Below are 18933 nucleotides of genomic sequence, written 5' to 3' on the forward strand. Positions count from 1 at the left end.
AAAAAAAAAAAAAAAAAAAAAAAAAAAAAAAAAAAAAAAGGAAAGAAAGAAATACAGCCCTTAAAGAGGAAACACAAAAATCTCTTAAAGAATTACAAGAAAACACAACAAAACCATCCAGGATCTAAAAATGGAAGTAGAAACAATAAAGAAATCACAAAGGGAGACTACCCTAGGGATAGAAAGCCTAGGAAAGAGATCAGGAGGCATAGATGCAAACATCACCAACAGAATACAAGAGATAGAAGAGAGAATCTCAGGGGCAGAAGATACCATGGAAAACATTGATGGAACTGTCAAAGAAAATGCAAAATGCAAAAAGCTCCTATCCCGAAACATCCAGGAAATCCAGGACACAATGAGGCTACCAAACCTAAGGATAATAGGTATAGATGAGAGTGAAGATTCCCAACTTAAAGGACTAGTAAATATTTTCAACAAAATTATAGAAGAAAACTTCCCTAACCTAAAGAAAGAGATGCCCATGAACATACAAGAAGCCTACCGAACTCCAAATAGACTAGACCAGAAAAGAAATTCCTCCTGTCACATAATCAAAACATCAAATGCACAAAACAAAGAAAAAATATTAAAAGTAGTAAGAGAAAAAGGTGAAGTAACATGTTAAGGCAGACCTATAAGAATTATACCAGACTTTTCACCAGAGACAAGATTCTGGACTGATATCATACCCTAAGAGAACACAAATGCCAACCCAGACTACTATACACAGCAAAACTCTCAATCACTATAGATGGAGAAACCAAGATATTCCATGACAAAATCAAATTTACACAATATTTTTCCACAAATCCAGCCCTAAAAAGGATATTAGATGGAAAATTCCAACACAAGGAGGGAAACTACAACCTAGAAAAAGCAAAAAAGTAATGTTCCCATAAACCCAAAAGAAGATAGCTACACACACACAATTCCACCTCTAATAACAAAAATAACAGGAAGCAATAATCATTTTTTCTTAATATCTCTTAACATCAATGGACTCAATTCCCTAATAAAAATACGTAGACTAACAGACTGGATACATAAATAGGACCCAGAATTTTGCTGCATATAGGAAACATACCTCAGTGACAAAGACAGACACTACTTCAGAGTAAAAGGCTGGAAAACAATTTTCCAAGCAAATGGTTCCAAGAAACAACCTGGAGTAGCCATTCTAATATCAAATAAAATCGACTTTCAACCAAAAGTTATCAAAAAAGATAAGGAAGGACACTTCATACTTGTCAAAGGAAAAATCTACCAAGATGAACTCTCAATTCTGAATATGCTCAAAATGTAAGGGCACCCACATTCATAAAAGAAACCTTACTAAAGCTCAAAGCACACATCACACCTCACACAGTAATAGTGGGAGACTTCAACACCCCACTCTCAGAAATGGACAGATCATGGAAACAGAAACTAAACAGACACAGTGAAAATAACAGAAATTATGAACCAAATGAATTTTACAGATATATAGAGCATTTCATCCTAAAACAAAAGGATATACCTTTTTTTCACCACCCCATGGTACCTTCTCTAAAATAGACTATATAATTGGTCACAAAACAGGCCTCAACAGATACCAAAAGATTGAAATAAACCCTTGCATCCTATCAGATCACCATGGACTAAGGCTGGTCTTCAATAATAACAAAAATGATGGAAAGCCCACATACACATGGAAACTGAACAGCGCTCTACTCAATGATAACTTGGTCAAGGAAGAAATAAAGAAATTAAAGAATTTAATGAAAATGAAGGCTCGTCATACCAAAACTTATGGGACACAATGAAAGCAGTGCTAAGAAGAAAACTCCTAGATCTGAGTGCCTCCAAAAAGAAACTTGAGAGAACATACATTACAACTTGATAGCACACCTGAAAGCTCTAGAACAAAAAGAAACAAATTCACCCAAGAGGAGTAGACTGCAGGAAATAAACTCAGGGCTGAAATCAACCAAGTAGAAATAAAAACAACTATACAAACCAGGAGCTGGTACTTTGAGAAAATCAACAAGATAGATAAACCCTTAGCCAGACTAACCAGAGGGCACAGAGACAGTATCCAAATTAATAAAATTAGAACTGAAAAGGGAGGCATAACAACAGAAACTGAGAGAAATCAAAACTCATCAGATCCTACTTCAAAAGCCTATCTATACTCAACAAAACTGGAAAATCTGGATGAAATGGACAATTTTCTAGACAGATACCAGGCATCAAAGTTAAATCAGATTAAACCATCTAAACAGTCCCATAACCCCTAAAGAAATAGCAGTAGTCATTAAGTCTCCCTACCAAAAAAAGCCCAGGACCAGATGGTTTTAGTGCAGCATTCTATCAGACATTCAAGGAAGACCTAATACCAATTCTCTTCAAACTATTCCACAAAATAGAAACAGAAGGAACACTACCCAATTCGTTCTATGAAGCCACAATTACGCTCATACCTAAACCACACAAAGATACAACAAAGAACTTCAGACCAAGCTCCCTTATGCAAAAATACTCAATAAAATTCTCCTGAATCCAAGAACACATCAACACAGTCTTCCATCATGATCAAGTAGGCTTTAACCCAGGAATGCAGGATGGTTCAATATATGGAAATCCATCAATGTAATCCACTATATAAACAAGCTCAAGAAAAAAAAACAAAACACATGATCATCTCACTAGATGCTGAGAAAGCATTTGACAAAATTCAACATCCCTTCATGGTAAAAGTCCTGGAAAGATCAGGAATTCAAGGCTCATACCTAGACATAGTAAAAGCAATATACAGCAAGCCAGTAGCCAACTTCAAACTAAATGGAGAGAAACTTGAAGCAATCCCACTAAAACTCTCTCCCTACCTATTCAACATAGTACTGGAAGTCCTAACCAGAGCAATTAGACAACAAAAGAAAGTCAAAGGGATACAAATAGGAAAGAAAGATGTCAAAATACCACTATTTGCAGATGATATGATGATATACTTAAGTGACCCCAGAACTTCCACCAGAGAACTCCTAAACCTGATAAACAACTTCATCCAAGTGGCTGGGTATAAAATTAATTCAAACAAATCAGTAGCCTTCCTCTACTCAAAGGATAAACAGGCCGAGAAAGAAATTAGGGAAAGAACATCCTTCACAATGGTCACAAATAATATAAAATACCTTGGTATGAATCTAACCAAGTAAGTGAAAGTTCTTGACAAGAACTTCAAGTCTCTGAAGAAAGAAATTGAAGATCTCAGAAGATGGAAAGATCTCCCATGCTCATGGATTGGCAGGATTAATATAGTAAAAATGGCCATCTTGCCTAAAGCAATATACAGATTCAATGCAATCCCCATCAAAATTCCAAATCAATTCTTTTGTAAATTCATTTGGGATAACAAAAAACCCTAGAATAGCGAAAACTATTCTCAACAAAAGAACTGAGAGAATCACCACCCCTGACCTCAACACTATAGAGGAATAGTGATAAAAATTGCATGGTTTTGGTACAGAGACAGACAGGCAGATCAATGGAATAGAATTGAAGACCTAGAAATGAACCCACACACCTATGATCACTTGATCTTTGACAAAGGAGCTAAAACTGTCCAGTGGAAAAAGGACAGCATTTTCAACAAATGGTGCCGGTTCAACTGGAGGACAACATGTAGAAGAATGCAAATCGACCCATTCTTATGTCCTTGTACAAAGCTCAAGTCCAAGTGGATAAAGGACTTCCACATAAAACCAGATACACTGAAACTAATAGAAGAGAAGGTGGGGAAGACCCTCGAATACCTAGGCACAGGGGATAAGTTCCTGAACAGAACACCAATGGCTTATGCTCTAAGATCAAGAATTGACAAATAGGATTTCATAAAATTGCAAAGCTTCTGTGTGAAGCAAAGGACACTGTCAATAGGACAAAACGACAACCAACAGATTGGGAAAAGATCTTTACCAATCCTACATACAAATAGAGGGCTAATACCCAATATATACAAAGAACTCAATAAGTTAGACTCCAGACAAGCAAATAACCATATTAAAAAATGGGGCACAGAGCTAAACAAAGAATTCTTAATCAGGGAAACTCTAATTGCCGAGAAGCACCTAAAGAAATGTTCAACATCCTTTTAGTCATGAGGGAAATGCAAATTCACAGATTTCATCCATCAGGGTCTTCATTGCTTCTTATGTGAGTTTTTGCTTTTTATATCATCACTTAAAAGGAAAAGAAGAACTTTTTTTGATTTCTTCTTATGTTGATTTCTTTCTTTCTTTGAAACTTTGATAATGTCATCACTGGTTATAACACCAGATGCCTCAGTGCCTGTGGGCTGTAGCTGAGGAGACTGCTGTTACTTAACCTGGAAATAAATCGGTTTACAGAGAAAGAAGTGCATGTGGGGAGCAGAGGTGGATACTTTTTGTGTTCTATTGTTTTGTTCTTGCAGACACTTCCAGTTATGCTCACTTGCCTTTCTCAGAAGTAGCATGGAGTTTTAATGTGTTGTCACACCATTGTAACTAGAGTCAAGACATTGACTCGTTTTAGCTTTGGGTGAAAGCAAAGGGTTGTGTTGTGGGAATCTTTTCTGTGTTTATGATTGATATTTAGACAAGAAGGGTGGTTATCTGGTGGGCAGAGCCACGCAGGTCTGGAAATGTCGCTAGTACACTTCAGTTGTCCTTAACATCTTTTGTGTAATGAGAATGAGTAGATTGAGTGCTGGAGCCTCAGCATTAACTCTACACCCCGCATGCATTTCTGTCATTTTTAAGCTTTTGAATATAGCTGACCAGAATCGTCAACTGCATATAGCTACAGTAATGGATATGATTTCCCTTTTTAGGCCATGCGAGATGCTGAGCGTGTAAAGGAAATGAAACGAATGCACAAAGCTGTTCAGAAGGACCTACCCAGACCATCTGAAGTAAGTGCTGCCATTTCTGATTTACGAGGTTTGTTTCTTTACCTGCTATTAGTGCATTTAAAAAAAAATCTCATTCATAAAGACTGTAACAGAATTTCTTCTGCTTTTTTGAATATAGTAAAGTAGTTCTCAAATCCATTCTTGAAAATATTGCACTAATATCATTATGGATTTAGAAGTAGGGGGAGAAATTGCTTTTGAAAATATGAAAATATTTCCTTTATGCTGTAAAAGTAGGCATAGTATATTGCGGATATGTCTGATCATTCTGCTTGTTTTAAAATTTTAGGTAAATGAAACTATTTTAAGACCTTTAAATGTAGAACCACCTCTAACAGATTTACAGAAAAGTGAAGAACTGATCAAAAAAGAAATGATAACGATGCTTCATTATGACCTTCTACATCACCCCTACGAGCCGTCTGGAAATAAGAAAGGAAAAAATGTCGGTTTTGCTACCAACAATTCAGAGCACATTACCTATCTTGAGCATAGCCCTTATGAGAAGTTCTCCAAAGAAGATCTGAAAAAGGTAGGGTTGGTCAGGAACCTCCCCATCGTGACATTTCAGCTCCTGTTAGATGCTGTGTGTCAGGGTCAGAACTTACGTGGTGATCTTGCTCCTCAGAACCAAAGGAAGCATGACTAGGAGATAAATGTTATGTGAAATACTATGCAAAGAATATGTTCTTTTCATTTGTATGTAGTAAGTGTGCATGTGTACGTGTGTGTGCGTGCTCGAGCCCATGTGCATGGTACAGAGGCCAGAGATTGGTGTCAGGTGTCCTCTGATGCTCTCTACCTTATTTTTGAGACAGTATCTCTTACCAAATTTGAGGCTTGCCGTTTGTCATTTTTGCTAGAATGGCTAGTACACTTGCAGGGCTCCTCTTGGACCTCCCTGCCATCTCATGTTGGGGTTGCAGGGGTATACCACTGTACCCAGTTTTTTATGTGGGTGTTGGAGTTCTAAACTTAGGACCTTGTGCTTGCAGAGCAAGCACTTTACCCACTGAGCTCTTTTCTTAGCCTCCAGGATATGTTTTTAATACTCTCTATATTTAGTTACAGAGGCTTTGGTAGCAAGGTAGTTTTAATTTGTGGGTGTTTTTGACATGGTTGAGAATTTCATTGATTGCTGTTTTCCTGTCCTAAAGTCTGTATTTGAATGCCTTTAGTAGTTAAGTGTTATTTAGACTGATACAAAAGGTATGAGTTTTATATTAAGTAAGCAGTTTCTAGTTGTGAGCTCTAATGCTTTGATTATCTCTTCTAGGACTCCTATTTGAGATCAGTTACTGTTGTAGCAGTATTAAGATGTGGACTCTCAAGAAGTCATTAGTTCTTGAGGGCTCTGTCCTCGTGAGTGGGCTAGTCGTTTTGTGAGTGAAGCTCTCTGCCACTTTATGATTCAGTCAGAAGGTCCTCACCAGATGTGAGATTTGAACTGATGGATGGGATTATTTGAAACAGATGTTCCATGGTTTATCTGTTTATATTCATCTTTGTTCCAAAAGCTGTTTAAAGCAGCTATTTGCTTAGCAAATTCTTTTGTTTATTTTTTTTAAGATTTACTTTTTATGTGCATGAATGTTTTGCCTGAATGTGTGTCTGTATGCCACATGTATGTAGTGCCTTTGGAGGCCAAAAGAGGGCATGGAATCCCCTGGAACTAGAGTTGAAGATGGTTATGAGCTACTCTGTGGGTGTGGGGAACCAAACCCAGGTCCTCTGCAAGAGCAGTAAGTGCTCCCAACCACTGAGCCATCTCTCCAGCCCCTGAAAATTCTTTGTTAAACATATTTTATTCAGTTTCTTAAAACTAAATTAATTTTTAAAAACACTTTGTGTGTGTATTTGAGTGGGCATGTGCTGTGGTTCATGTGTAGAGATCACAAGACAACTTGGTAGAGTCCTTTCTCCTCTTCCACTATGTTGGATTAAGGTGTTGAACTCTGGCTGTCACGTTTGGTGGTTAGTGCCTTTGCCTACTGAGCTGTCTTGTAACCCTGAGCGTTAGCCCATTTTACACTTGAGACCTGTGCTCCGAGGAGTTCAGCATTGTAGGCAGCCACTTAAACAGGGATTACATCTGCCATGGTTAAAAATTTTGGAGGTAATAAAAGTTGTCCTTTTGAACCCAGTTTCTGGCCTCTGGTGACTGCTGCGTACTTGAGAGATGTTGCTGTATAATGAGTAGTGGTGATGTTGGTGCTCTTGGAGAACCATGGACGCTTAACTTTAAAAGTCAGTTTGCATCTTAGAGCTTTCTCTCTCTCTGTGTGATTGTGTGTGTTTGTTGTATGTGTGTATATGTCCATGTACATGCCAGAGGGCATAGGTTATCTTTATCACTCAGCTCTGTATCCTTGAGACATAGGATTTAGTCTGTATTGTCTTTCACCGAACCAGAAGCTTGCTGTTGCTGAGTTGGCTGAGGCTGTAGGCACATGGTCATGCTGTTGTGTTTTTGTTCTCTCTCCCTATTTTTAGCTTTCTCTGTCTCTCTTTCCCTCCCCCCCTCCTTTTAAATGTGTTCTGGGGATTTGAACTCAGGCCTTCAGGTTTGCAAAGGAGGTACTCTTACCCACTGAGTCATCTCCCTAGTCCCTACTTAGAGGCTTCTTAATCTATTTAGCTCAGGTATTGTCCATTCCCTTCTAGAGAACAACTAACCAAACCTTACCATTGGTTTAAGGAAGGAGGGAAATAAACTAGTTTTAAGCTTTATGATGGTGGAAAGTGTATGCTTCAGCTTAAATTATTACTGTAAACAGGCCCAGGATGTTCTGGTACAAGAGATGGAAGTGGTAAAACAAGGAATGAGCCATGGAGAACTCTCCAGTGAAGCTTACAACCAGGTGTGGGAGGAATGCTACAGTCAAGTCCTCTATCTTCCTGCTCAGAGCCGCTACACACGGGCTAATCTTGCTAGTAAAAAGGACAGAATTGAATCACTTGAAAAGAGACTCGAGGTTGGTATTCATTTGCTTTTATGTTTAAAAATTTATTATTGTGTATGTGCGTATGATGTTTATGTACGTGCTCAAGGAAAGCTTTGTGGAGGCAATGTTTTCATTTCCTTCTAAGTGGGATCTGCCTTGATCCTGTTGCCAGGGTTGTCCTGCAAGCACTTTCACTTACTGAGACGTCCCTTGGTGTGCGTTTACAATTCGAATTCAGTTGAAATTGTGAGCCAATTAATACTTCTGTTGACTTAAGTAAACTAGGCCTGGACAGCTGATTGCCTTGTATTTCTTAAAGACTTTGCTGAGTACCTATCTGTCAGCCAGAACCTTTTATACGAGGGAGACGTGACGCTGGTCGCTCAGATCAAGGTGGGTCAGTGAGCTCTCAGCAGTGGGGGTTTTGATCTATAGCTCACAGAGTCCTGACATTTACAGAAATTCTATACATTTTGTGTATCCTGAAGTTTGGGTTAGAGTGGAGCTGTGATGCAGACAGTGGCTTCTGGGATGTCCTGGGTCTGTGAGGCATTGAAGCTTGTTAACAGCACTTCTCGGCATGTGGTTTCTTAATATAATGTTCATATTTTCAATTCCAGAATCAGTACACATTTTGCCAGTGGCATGTAAATTGTGCTTCACAGACTACCAGACTGCCTTGTAGATTCTGTTTTTGTTTGTTTGTTTGTTTGTTTTTTGTTTTGATATTGGATCTTACTGTGTCATTATGTCTACCCCTGGAACTTACTGTGTAGATCAGGCTGGTCTCAAACTCAGACATTTGCCTGCCTCTGCCTTTCAACTGTGAATAAAGGTATGAGCCACCACACCCAGCATGCTTTTTAGATTCTTTTTTTTTTTTTTTTTTTTTTTGGTAGTCCTGGCTGTCCTGGAACTCACTCTGTAGACCAGGCCTGCCTCTGCCTCCCAAGTGCTGAGATTAAAGGCGTGCGCCACCACTGCCCAGCGCTTTCTAGATTCTTAATCATGGTCTTTAGGGATGTGTCTGAGGCCAAGATGGAATAGGGAAGGAAAAAGGGATTCTTCAGGACACTGAATGCAGAAAAATACCTCCGTGTCCTCTTTCATGTGATTGTTAGTTTTTCTTTATAGACAGTAAATTTGAGAGTATTTTTGTTTAGGGCTATTAAATCTAGATATTAGAATTATTTGTGGTTGGGCCTGTGTAGAGCTAGAGAAACGAACAGGAAAAAGCAGTGTCTTCTAATGTTAATATCTTAATTTAATCTTTATGACCACATGTATAAGACACCTATGGTCATGCCTTTGTGCCTGTTGAGTTAGGAAATAAGTCTAATGTAATTCTTGGAGTGCCAGAGCCATGAATGTTGTAGTTTTATGACTTCCAGCAGGTGGTACTGTTGCTGTTTTAATTCATAACTAAAGCTCTTGGAGACAGAACACCAGTGGTTAAATTGTAGGTTATACTTTGTGTTGTGCAGGCTTTGTTTCTTACAAATGACAGTTAGAGAGAGATCTAAGGCCAACTTTGTAATTGATTGGTAGGCTGTTTGGAATGCTTCCTTGTAACATTTATATATAAATACTTCAGTCTCTCACTTTGTTTGAAAATCTTCTCAGTTTGAGCTGGGTAAACTCTGCTGCAGATGGCAAGGACATTTTAATGTTGTTTAAAATTAAGAGGATAATTTCCCTGAATCTCATTTACACTGTTGAGGCACTAGTTTTCATGACAGCAGATAAACGTCACAAATGAGTGCTGCTGAAGTCCAGTGACTCTTCTCTGTTGACTCAGCCCTGAGAGCTCTGAAGGGCAAAGCACAGAGAGAGCCTCTGCTGTTCTGTTGGAGATGTACTTGGGTTGTTGTGAGCAATCATTAAAAACATGTGGTTCTCTTTGTTCATTTCATACCAGGAACTGAAATCTTTTGTTGAACTGTTTTTGTTGAAGGATTGCTGATGTTGGAAGAATATTCATAAAACAATGCTTTTTCTCTTTTTGACTCCTGGGTAACTTGGCTTATTGTTAACCCAGCTAGTTAATTTTAAGGAATACTTAATCAAATCTTTCAATTAGTAAACTCTTCTTATTCCAAAAGAACGTTTATTAAGTCTTCAGGAAGAAGAGAAGCAATTCAGAGGTCCAAATAAACAAAGCTTCCATTTAGTGTGTATCTATCCGTAATTCATAGCTAGATTCTCAAAGTTCCTGAAGACACAGTTTACTGGTTTAAAATATATAAATACTTTATTTCAATTATGATTCTTTCATCATCTCAGTTGATTGCTAAATTATAAACATCATTCTGAGTTGATGGTGGGAAGGAACTGCAGTTAGATGGTGTAAGCTAACTGCTAAACCTCACTGGAGGCTCAGGGAGGCAGGCTTTCTGGGCAAGCACAGTGCGCCATGGCTGCCAGTGTTTGACTTTTGCTGCCATGAACTTTGGAATAGTGAATTCAAATTGTGGCTCCAGCTCATGCCCATTGGGCAAGAAAACATGCAGAGTTGTCATGGCTGGTGTTTCCTAAGTGTACTTAAAAATATCCTCTGAAGTTCATACTGTGGGTCATTTTTTTGAAGCCACCACTCATGATTAATATTTGTAACTTGGCACTTTTTTTAAGTTCTTAAGATACTTAAAACTGGGGCTCAGCAGTTAAAAGCACCAGCTGCTCTTACAGAGGACCCAGGTTCAAGTCCTGGCACCCACATGGTAGCTCACAACTGTCTCTGTATGACTGTCTCCATTCTCAGGGGATCAGCACCGTCACACAGGCAAAACACCAATGCTCATAAAATAAAAATAAATCATTAAAAGAGAGATACTGAAAACTCATTTAATAGAACCAGCTCATTTGATGGAACACAGGGTTGGATGTGTTGATGTGCTTCAGAGCCTGCCTGGTAAGCAGTGTCATCACAGGTCAGAAGTAAGTGGGAAAGAGTTCTGAACTGTAACTGAATTTGGGGATTCCGTTTTGCTTTGGAAGCAGAATTAACTGGAATCTTGTCAGACGTTTGTTTGTATAAAGGGGCAAGCAGAAATAAGAGCTCAGGAAAGTTGTACAAGTACAGCTTACAGAAGGCATTTTAACATGGAGCAGAAAGTCCCAGCCTTGGAATAAACGTGGGATGTTAGAGCTTTTGCTGTTTCTAGTGATTTTCCCCAGAGTAATAGATTTCAATTTCTGTTCCTTGCCATCACTCTTAGAAAGTGAGGGATGGTTGTAATTCATTGTAGAAAAACTTTCACCAAATTGTTAGAAATAAAATGCTTTCCCCTTATTTCCTCACACATGTAGGGAATCCTACCAGATAGCTGCTGTGTTCTAGACATTGCTCTAGGCTGGACACATAACAGGGAACAAGACAGACAAGTGCTTCACTCTTGTGGCCGTGGGTTATCTGGAAACACTAGCAGAGGGCCTCATGTGCAGGTGATTGAGTCATTTCTGTGTTTGGGAAGTGCAAAGAGAATCTGAAGTGTTCTAAGTTGTTTCCACATTGGGTGGAAGTAGGAAATCGTCTGAAGACATAATGAGCTTGAGTGAAGGTGTTTCCGTTAGATGCAGAAGTGAAATGAAAAGCCTGAATTTAGGCTCTGCCATTAAGTTTAATAATATTTGAAATTGTAACTACACTGCTTTGTTGAAGAAGCTTGGCTAGAAAGTGGATTTTGTCATGTTAGCTATAAAAATGGAAAGGCTTTCCTCAGAGGTAGAAACCAGGCCCAGTGGGGACACTGTTCTCCATATGCTACTTGCACAGTCAATGTAGTCAAGAAATATTATGTTATGTTGATTTCTTGGAAATAAGTGGCTTAAAGAACACAGGTAGCAATTTAAAGGCCTTATTGGTATATTTTTTAAAGCTCTGCCAAGGACCCTGACTTTCCAAGAATTATGTTTCAGCAGAATTGGCTGTACTGTGGATCCCATTTTTTCAGTGCTTTTCATTATTAAAGGTGGATATTTTAACACAGAAAAAGATGCACTTGTTACTCCAGAGTGAAAATTTAGGCTAAGGATTAAGTTGGTCGGCATATCTGGATAGAGAAGTCTGTGCTGGAAATACCTCTGTAGCTGATCATCTGTTCTCCTGAGGCTGGGATGGCTGGAATAGGTGCCATGAGGTACAGAGGAGGACGTAATTCTCTTTCCCAAATTCTGCTGTCTGTCATCTGTCATGCCTCTTCAGGGCACTGGCAGATTTCTTAGTTGTCTCCAGCAAGAACTCAGATAAGAGCTGGACACTCAGGTCAGAGTGTTCAAGCGGCACAGCCATGTAGCTCAGTCCTTCCTGCATGAGGTGGATTTGTGTTACCTCCTAATCTGAAAATGCAGCATGCTCTGTGGTGCTCTGCCAGGTGACTGACTGCCTCCCTTGCTAGTTATCTAATGCTCACTAAAACTCATAGGTGCGGACTATAAATCACTTGAACCTGCACCCCATCAGTAGAGGGAAGGATCATTGGAAAAACTTGATGTTATGAGGAGTATGGATGAAAGGAGAGGTCCTCTTGACTTGTCTGAGAGGGTGGTAGTGATTGAACTCCATCCTTACTTTGACAGGATCATGTGGCTGAGTGATGGACTGGGCAGTGAGCAGCCGTCTGCTGTGTGTTTATTTTGGGTGTCCCTAAACCTCTTTTTATATAAGGTTATATTCTGGGCCCTTAAGCAAGTTTCAGTGAGGGATGCTCTGAATGTTTCTGAACCTCACTGGAATGGGTTTAAACGGCAGACAGTACAGGAGACCCAAGGAGAATGTGTTTATTTTGGAATTACTTAAGCTTAGTAACCTTAACAAACTCAGTGAGCTTGAAAGTAACAATTACACTTTTATAAGTCCCATACAGCTCCCTTTGTAATGACCCGAGGAAACACTTACGGTCCACTGATTCATCTCCTGGGGACCATCAGTTTTCCGTTGGTCTCTGGCCAGTCTGTTTTAGACAGTTTCTCTTCTATGCACTTAAAAATAACATTTCTAGACGTTTTTCTAAAAATAATACCTGTGCTTTGTAGAAAATGTAAGAGAAATAGAAAAGCTACAGAAGAAAAGAAGCTTGCTGTTCAAAAGCTTACTCTGTAGATACAGTCACCTCAGATTTTTTTTTTTGATATAGTACACATGTGTACACATGTATACTTTAAAATTTTTTTACTTTGTGTGTTTGTGTGTGTGTGCGCTGCCTGGTTATATGTAACTGTGTCATGTATGTGCCTAGTAACCATGGAGGGTATTGGATCTCCTGGAACTGGAGTTACAGATGATCGTGAGCTTCAATGTGGATTCTGGGAATGGAACCCAGGTCCTCTAGAAAAGCAGAAAGTGCTCTTAACCACTGAGCTATCCCTCCAGCCCTTCTTTTCGTTTTTTTTTTCCTTTGTTTTTTTTTTTTAAACTACTTATTTAATTTTATGGTGAGTGCTAGTGTGAATGTGCCTTATCGTCTGTTTACCATGCGCATGAGAAGCCCATAGGATCAGAAGAGGCTGTTGGATCCTCTGGAACTGGAGGTACAGATGGTTGTGAGCTGTCCTGTGGGTACTGGGAACCAAACCCAGGTTCTCTGCAAAAGCAGTAAACATCACTCCATCCATACTCAAAACCTTTCAGTGTGTAAACTCATTGCGTAAAGAAAGGAAAGTTTTAAAACTCAACTGAAATGATTGTGTACCATGTTTTCCATCTAATAGCATAATAGTATAAATAGTACTTTAAGAAAAAAGAATGTTTATTCCCATTTAAACTCTACAGGAAAGTGTAGCTTGTAAAATCTGTTAAGTACCAGTTATGTGTATGTGTGCTACTGCTTACAAAGTTGTGAATTTTTACCTTTTAGTCCTGTGAACCATCTCTGGTGTGTGTATTTTCTATAGTTTTGAGTTTTATACCTTCTTTAGAATAAACAATTAAATCTTTTTCTAAAAATATTTATTTATTTTATGTATATGAGTACATTGTAGCTGTCTTCAGACACACCAGGAGAGGGCATCTGATCCCATTACAGATGGTTGTGAGCCACCATGTGGTTGCTGGGAATTGAACTCAGGACCTCTGGAAGAGGAGTCAGTGCTCTCAACCACTCCCCACTTTCACAATTAGAAATCTTAATAGCTTCATTCAGGCATTGAAATTCTTGTTATGTGGGGACATACAAGTTCATGTTTTGTTTATGTGTCTAGAATTTGTTTGTTGTTTAAGGGAGTTGTCTGGTGGCATCAAGCCACTTACTCCCCCCTGCTTCTCCCCCCTCCCCTGTTTGAATTTCTTTAGGGATGTTTGCATTTCAGCCTAGGGAGGATATTTTGTTTACTAGCATTGTGCTCCAGTCCAGGCTATTTACATGGTGAGAATGCCAAGGAAGCCGGTTAGCCTGTTGTTCAGAGTCCATCTTGAGGTGGTGGTGGTACTGGGAATTGAGTCAACCTAGAGCCCTAGTCATGCTAGGCAGGTGCTCTACCTCATCGGTACATCTTCACTTGCTTTGTACTTTCTGAGACAGGGTCTCACTAGGTCACCCAGGCTGACTTTAGGTTTAAATCCTCTTCCTGAACAGCGACAGGCCTGCACTTGGAGACCCTGATGGATGGTTATCTTGCTAGGGAGCCTGAAGGGGGACTCGTCCTGTTGGTGGGTAGGTTCTCACAGTAGCAGCCTTGCCTCCTTACACATGGGATCCTAATTGGCTGTATAAGATATTTTAGTTCTGCAAATCTCAAGGACAAAGATAACTCCTTCCTTGGGCTTTTCTTGTCTTGAGTAGTTTGTACATATGCAGTTTCTGACATACGTCACAGATAGGCAGGACAGCTGCCGAAAAGCTTTTCACCAAATTCAGTGTAATGAGGGAGAATGAACTCCACCTGACTGTTGTGGAGATGGGCAAGAGGTTAAAAGGGGCGGCAAAAGCAGAATGAGTCTCCGTCTTGCTCACCCTGCTGTGCACTGGCTCAGCTCCCGTTGTCCAGACGTTTGGAACTCAAAATGTTTTGTGTTGCAGAGTGTGGAGTTTTTGCATATGCATAGTGAGAACCTTGGGATGGAAAATCTTTGTTTTTTATGCAAATAGCCTAAAAAATAAAATATTTTTATTTTAAACTTTTACAATACAGCATTTTAAATAGTTTTGAGACCTGTTAAATGAGGGCAGATACGACGTTTCCCCTCGGGGCACATGCCAGTGCTCTGGACGTGTTAGACTTTAGAACATCTTATATTTCATATTTCAGATAGAACATGTTCATCCTTTAAAAATAATTGAATGGCATTAAAAAGAATTTGTTTTTTTTTCTTTTTTCTCTTTCTTTCTTTTTCTTTTTTTCTTTTTTCTCTTTCTTTTTCTTTTTCTTTTTTTTTTTTGGTTTTTCGAGACAGGGTTTCTCTGTGTAGCTCTGGCTGTCCTGGAACTCACTCTGTAGACCTGGCTGGCCTTGAACTCAGAAGTCTGCCTGTCTCTGCCTCCCAAGTGCTGGGATTAAAGGTGTGCACCTCCACTGCCCAGCTGTAAGTAATCTTTAAAATGTGGTAGCTCAAAAGGCACTGTAGTTCCTCCCCCAAACCCCTTGTTTTTAGAACATTTGGAAAATCAAATGTAGGAGGCTGTATCATTTCTGTAAGTCAGGATTGGATTTTTGTTGTTTTGTTGTTTTTTTTTTTTTCTCAAAATAAGTTTCAATGGGACAGCTGTTAATGCTTAATTTTTAAAAAATTAAGTTAGCATCCAGAGTAGCAGGCTTCCTTCTGACAGTTAAACTGGTGTCAGTGCACTTCCTGCTTCCCTTCCTCATCCTCAGCGTGCTTATTTTCTAGAAGACTAAGATAATGAATTTGATAATAGCCTGATTTCTGTCAGTTTTATCTTTTGAACTACCAGGCTTTACCTTCTGGCGCCTCAGGCCTCATAGTTACAGGCTTTTGTCCTAGTGTGCTCAGCAGCTGGTAGGTTGTGTTCTAAATGCTGAATGGATATTTTCCTTCCTATTTTAATAATTAGATAGCAAATGTCTAAAAGCTAAAATTTAATACTAAAATCTACTTTTTAATTTTTTATGTCTCATGACTATATATATACACACACACACATATATACATATATGTATATGTATATATATATATATATACACATAGACACAATATATTTACTTAGTGAAATTAATTTTTTGTTTCAATTTATATTATCTAAAGATGTAGTTGAGCCAGAAGTTTTTTTATGAAGTTTGAGGTGAATGAAATGTAATTGCTGGCAATAACTGGAAACTAACAACTTTGAAGTTTAAAAACCTCTGGTGGTTTGGGAATAATAAACAGCTGAACTGTATGAGTGAGGTAATTCCCAGAGACAGGGGACTCAGTGCTAAATGTCCCACGATGACTAATTAAGTGGTTTCTGCACATAGGTATTAAGCTGTTAACCAGGCTGGAAATTGAATATCTATGGAGTATGGTCAATGTAAAGCTAATTGAGTTATTTTAACCAATGAAAATGTTAATTTGTATAACTAATTTTTAAGACACACCATATTAACTTGAAATTCTATGCTTTTAAGGGTTTTTGGATGTGTGTTGAAACCCACATGTGAGTGAAGTCTAATGCGGGTATTAGATGGTGTTGAGTTACACACAGAACAGACCTTGATGCAGCGCTGTGGGATTGATGCTTGCTCCTGTGGAGGGAGGACTGTTGTAGTGGGTGTGGTTGAGGAGACAGTTGATACCAGTTCTCTGCTGATCCCAGCTGGATCCATTCTCCATCCTGGCTGCGCATTAGAACTTACTGGGGACTTGGGAGACAGTGTTCTGAAACCATTGAATCAGAAATGGGCTAGTCATTTTGAAAAGCTTCACAAATAATTATAAATTTAGTCACGGTCTAAATCACCAGTTTAAAAAAAAATGTGCTTTAACGATGTTTGACAAGGAAGAGAGTAAAGGTAAAATACTGTCTTCTTTCCTTGACTGCATTGTGAGACAAAAGTAAAATATTTTATTTTGCAAAATAAGATAACTATTTTTATTTATTTTTAATTATGCGTGTGTAGTGTGTGGGCTGTGCACTTACGTACAGGTGACCAAAGTGCCAGAGGCGTTGGGTCCCCGGAGTCGGGCCTTAGAGGAGGTTGTGAGCTGCTCGCCTGGCTCGGGTGCTGGCTCCTTCTCTGAGCTATTGCTCTAGCCCCATAGAATAGAAGAGTCGTTTAGTTTGCTCCGTACCACCTCTCTAGAACCTAGATCTAGAAAGTCCTGCTTTTGATCTCAAGGACAAGGGAGAAATCTTGTCTTATATCCAGAAGAACTGAGGATGAAGATTGATGTAGTCTTTCCATTGTTGGGACTCTTCCGAGATGGAAATCACACAGCTCATGCAGCTGCTTTCAGGTAAAAAGATGGCTGTTTCTCCTGTATTCACAGAGCTGTGCAGACGGTACTGCACCTTTAGGACATTTTCTTCACCCCAGGAAGAAACTGTATACTCGAGGCAGTCCCTTCCTTCCTCTTGTCACCTAGTCCCTTTTCATGTAGACCTGCGCATTCTCCATACTTCACGGAAGTGAAGTCATGTCCTATGTTGGCATTGACAGCTTTTATTAAACATTGTGTTCTGAAAGTTCACAAGTAACACATGCTAGTACTTCCTGCTTTTGATGGCTGTATGCTGCTGCTCTCTTGTGCAGGTAATCGCTCATTTTGTTTACCCGTATACTGTGGGTGGATGACGGGGTTGTAATGGTGTCGCTGTGAACAGGGTGTGTGTGTTTCTGCTACAGCAGATAGATCTTCACTTAGGTATATGCTGGGAAGGACATCGCTGGCAGTGAGTATTCAGGGATCCTTCACCTCATTTGAACTTCGTGGTTAAAAAAATCTGATCAAGTCAAAGAGTACCAATACTCTTATGTTCTGATAACATTGCGTTGTAGAACAGAGGTCCAGTGTATGTCATTTGATATGGTGGTTTGCAGAAGGCACACTGCCCATCTCAAAGAAAGCACAGCTGTTCTCTGCTCTTTCCCCGAAGAGGTCTTTTGTTGAAGTTGGAATTTAAAGATTTTCAAGTCTTTTTCTCAGTCCTTTACTGATTAGAGAGGAGTGAAATGGTTGGCCTCTTCATATCTATAAAGCAATCATTGTAATCAGTTCATAACTATTGATTGCTTATTCTACCCAGGTTCTGGGTGTCTGGGGGTTTTGTATGCATTATCTCCTGTCAGCAGTGACTGGCATCTTACTGCTGCTGGAGAGATGGAGGCTTCACAGAGGTTGTGTATTCACAGAGGTGAATAACTGCTTCATGGGAACAGCTGGGTAGTCCCATGGTTCTTCCCACTTTAGAGCTGTCTGCCCGACCAGTAGTTGCTGGTTCTCTTAGCAGATGTATTATGCTGTGAACTTACTGCTTTACTACCCATGAGAGAAAAATAAGGCATATTCCCCCCCCGCCCCCAGTAGCTTGCTTGACTTTGACTTCCAGGAAAGTAAGTTGGAGGTGAGTGGGTACAATACCAGTTTTCAAGTGGTCTCCTGTTCTTGAGTAGAATATTGTTTGGTGTAAGAGGGAACACATGTGCTACTGAAGTGAGTTTTATTATGTAAAAGAAGATGGCTAGGTGGGAGTCTAGAATGATTAATGAACGTCACAGAACTCATTTGTACAAGGTAGAGAGCAGTTTTCCCATGTTCTAAAACTCAAGCCTGCTTTGGGATTGAATTTTGGGTGAAGTTATAGAATATTTGGGTATAAGGTAATTCCTTGTTGAGACAATTTTGTGTTACATATTGTATCAGTGAAGGTCAGAGAAACCCTGGTGTATTTTGCTTTAGGTACTTAGTTTAGCCCTGTTATATAATAACCTGCTTTTTTTCCCATGTATTTTGATGTGATTCTCCACTCCTTCCCCAATTCCCCAGATAAACAGGGGTCACATGACAACAGAAGCCAAGAGAGCTGCAAAGATGGAGAAGAAGATGAAAATTTTGCTTGGTGGTTACCAGTCTCGTGCTATGGGGCTCATGAAGCAGTTGAATGACTTATGGGACCAGAT

General features: G+C 39.4%; 1 protein-coding gene across 1 annotated transcript in view; it reads left to right on the forward strand.

Moving 5' to 3' along the window:
- The window catches only part of Cdc5l (cell division cycle 5 like), a gene marked incomplete at its 3' end in the record, with an annotated part of 40010 nt that extends 21079 nt beyond the window's left edge, over positions 1-18931 (forward strand). Inside the window, exons 12-15 of the mRNA XM_028766699.1 lie at positions 4853-4933; positions 5223-5465; positions 7711-7908; positions 18800-18931. Of these exons, the coding sequence (XP_028622532.1) occupies positions 4853-4933; positions 5223-5465; positions 7711-7908; positions 18800-18931 (654 nt within the window). The remainder of the gene's footprint in view (positions 1-4852; positions 4934-5222; positions 5466-7710; positions 7909-18799) is intronic.
- Positions 18932-18933: the final 2 nt, after the last annotated feature.

This window comes from Grammomys surdaster, unplaced genomic scaffold (genome assembly GCF_004785775.1).
Source record: "Grammomys surdaster isolate TR1022 unplaced genomic scaffold, NIH_TR_1.0 169, whole genome shotgun sequence".
NCBI lineage: Eukaryota > Metazoa > Chordata > Mammalia > Rodentia > Muridae > Grammomys > Grammomys surdaster.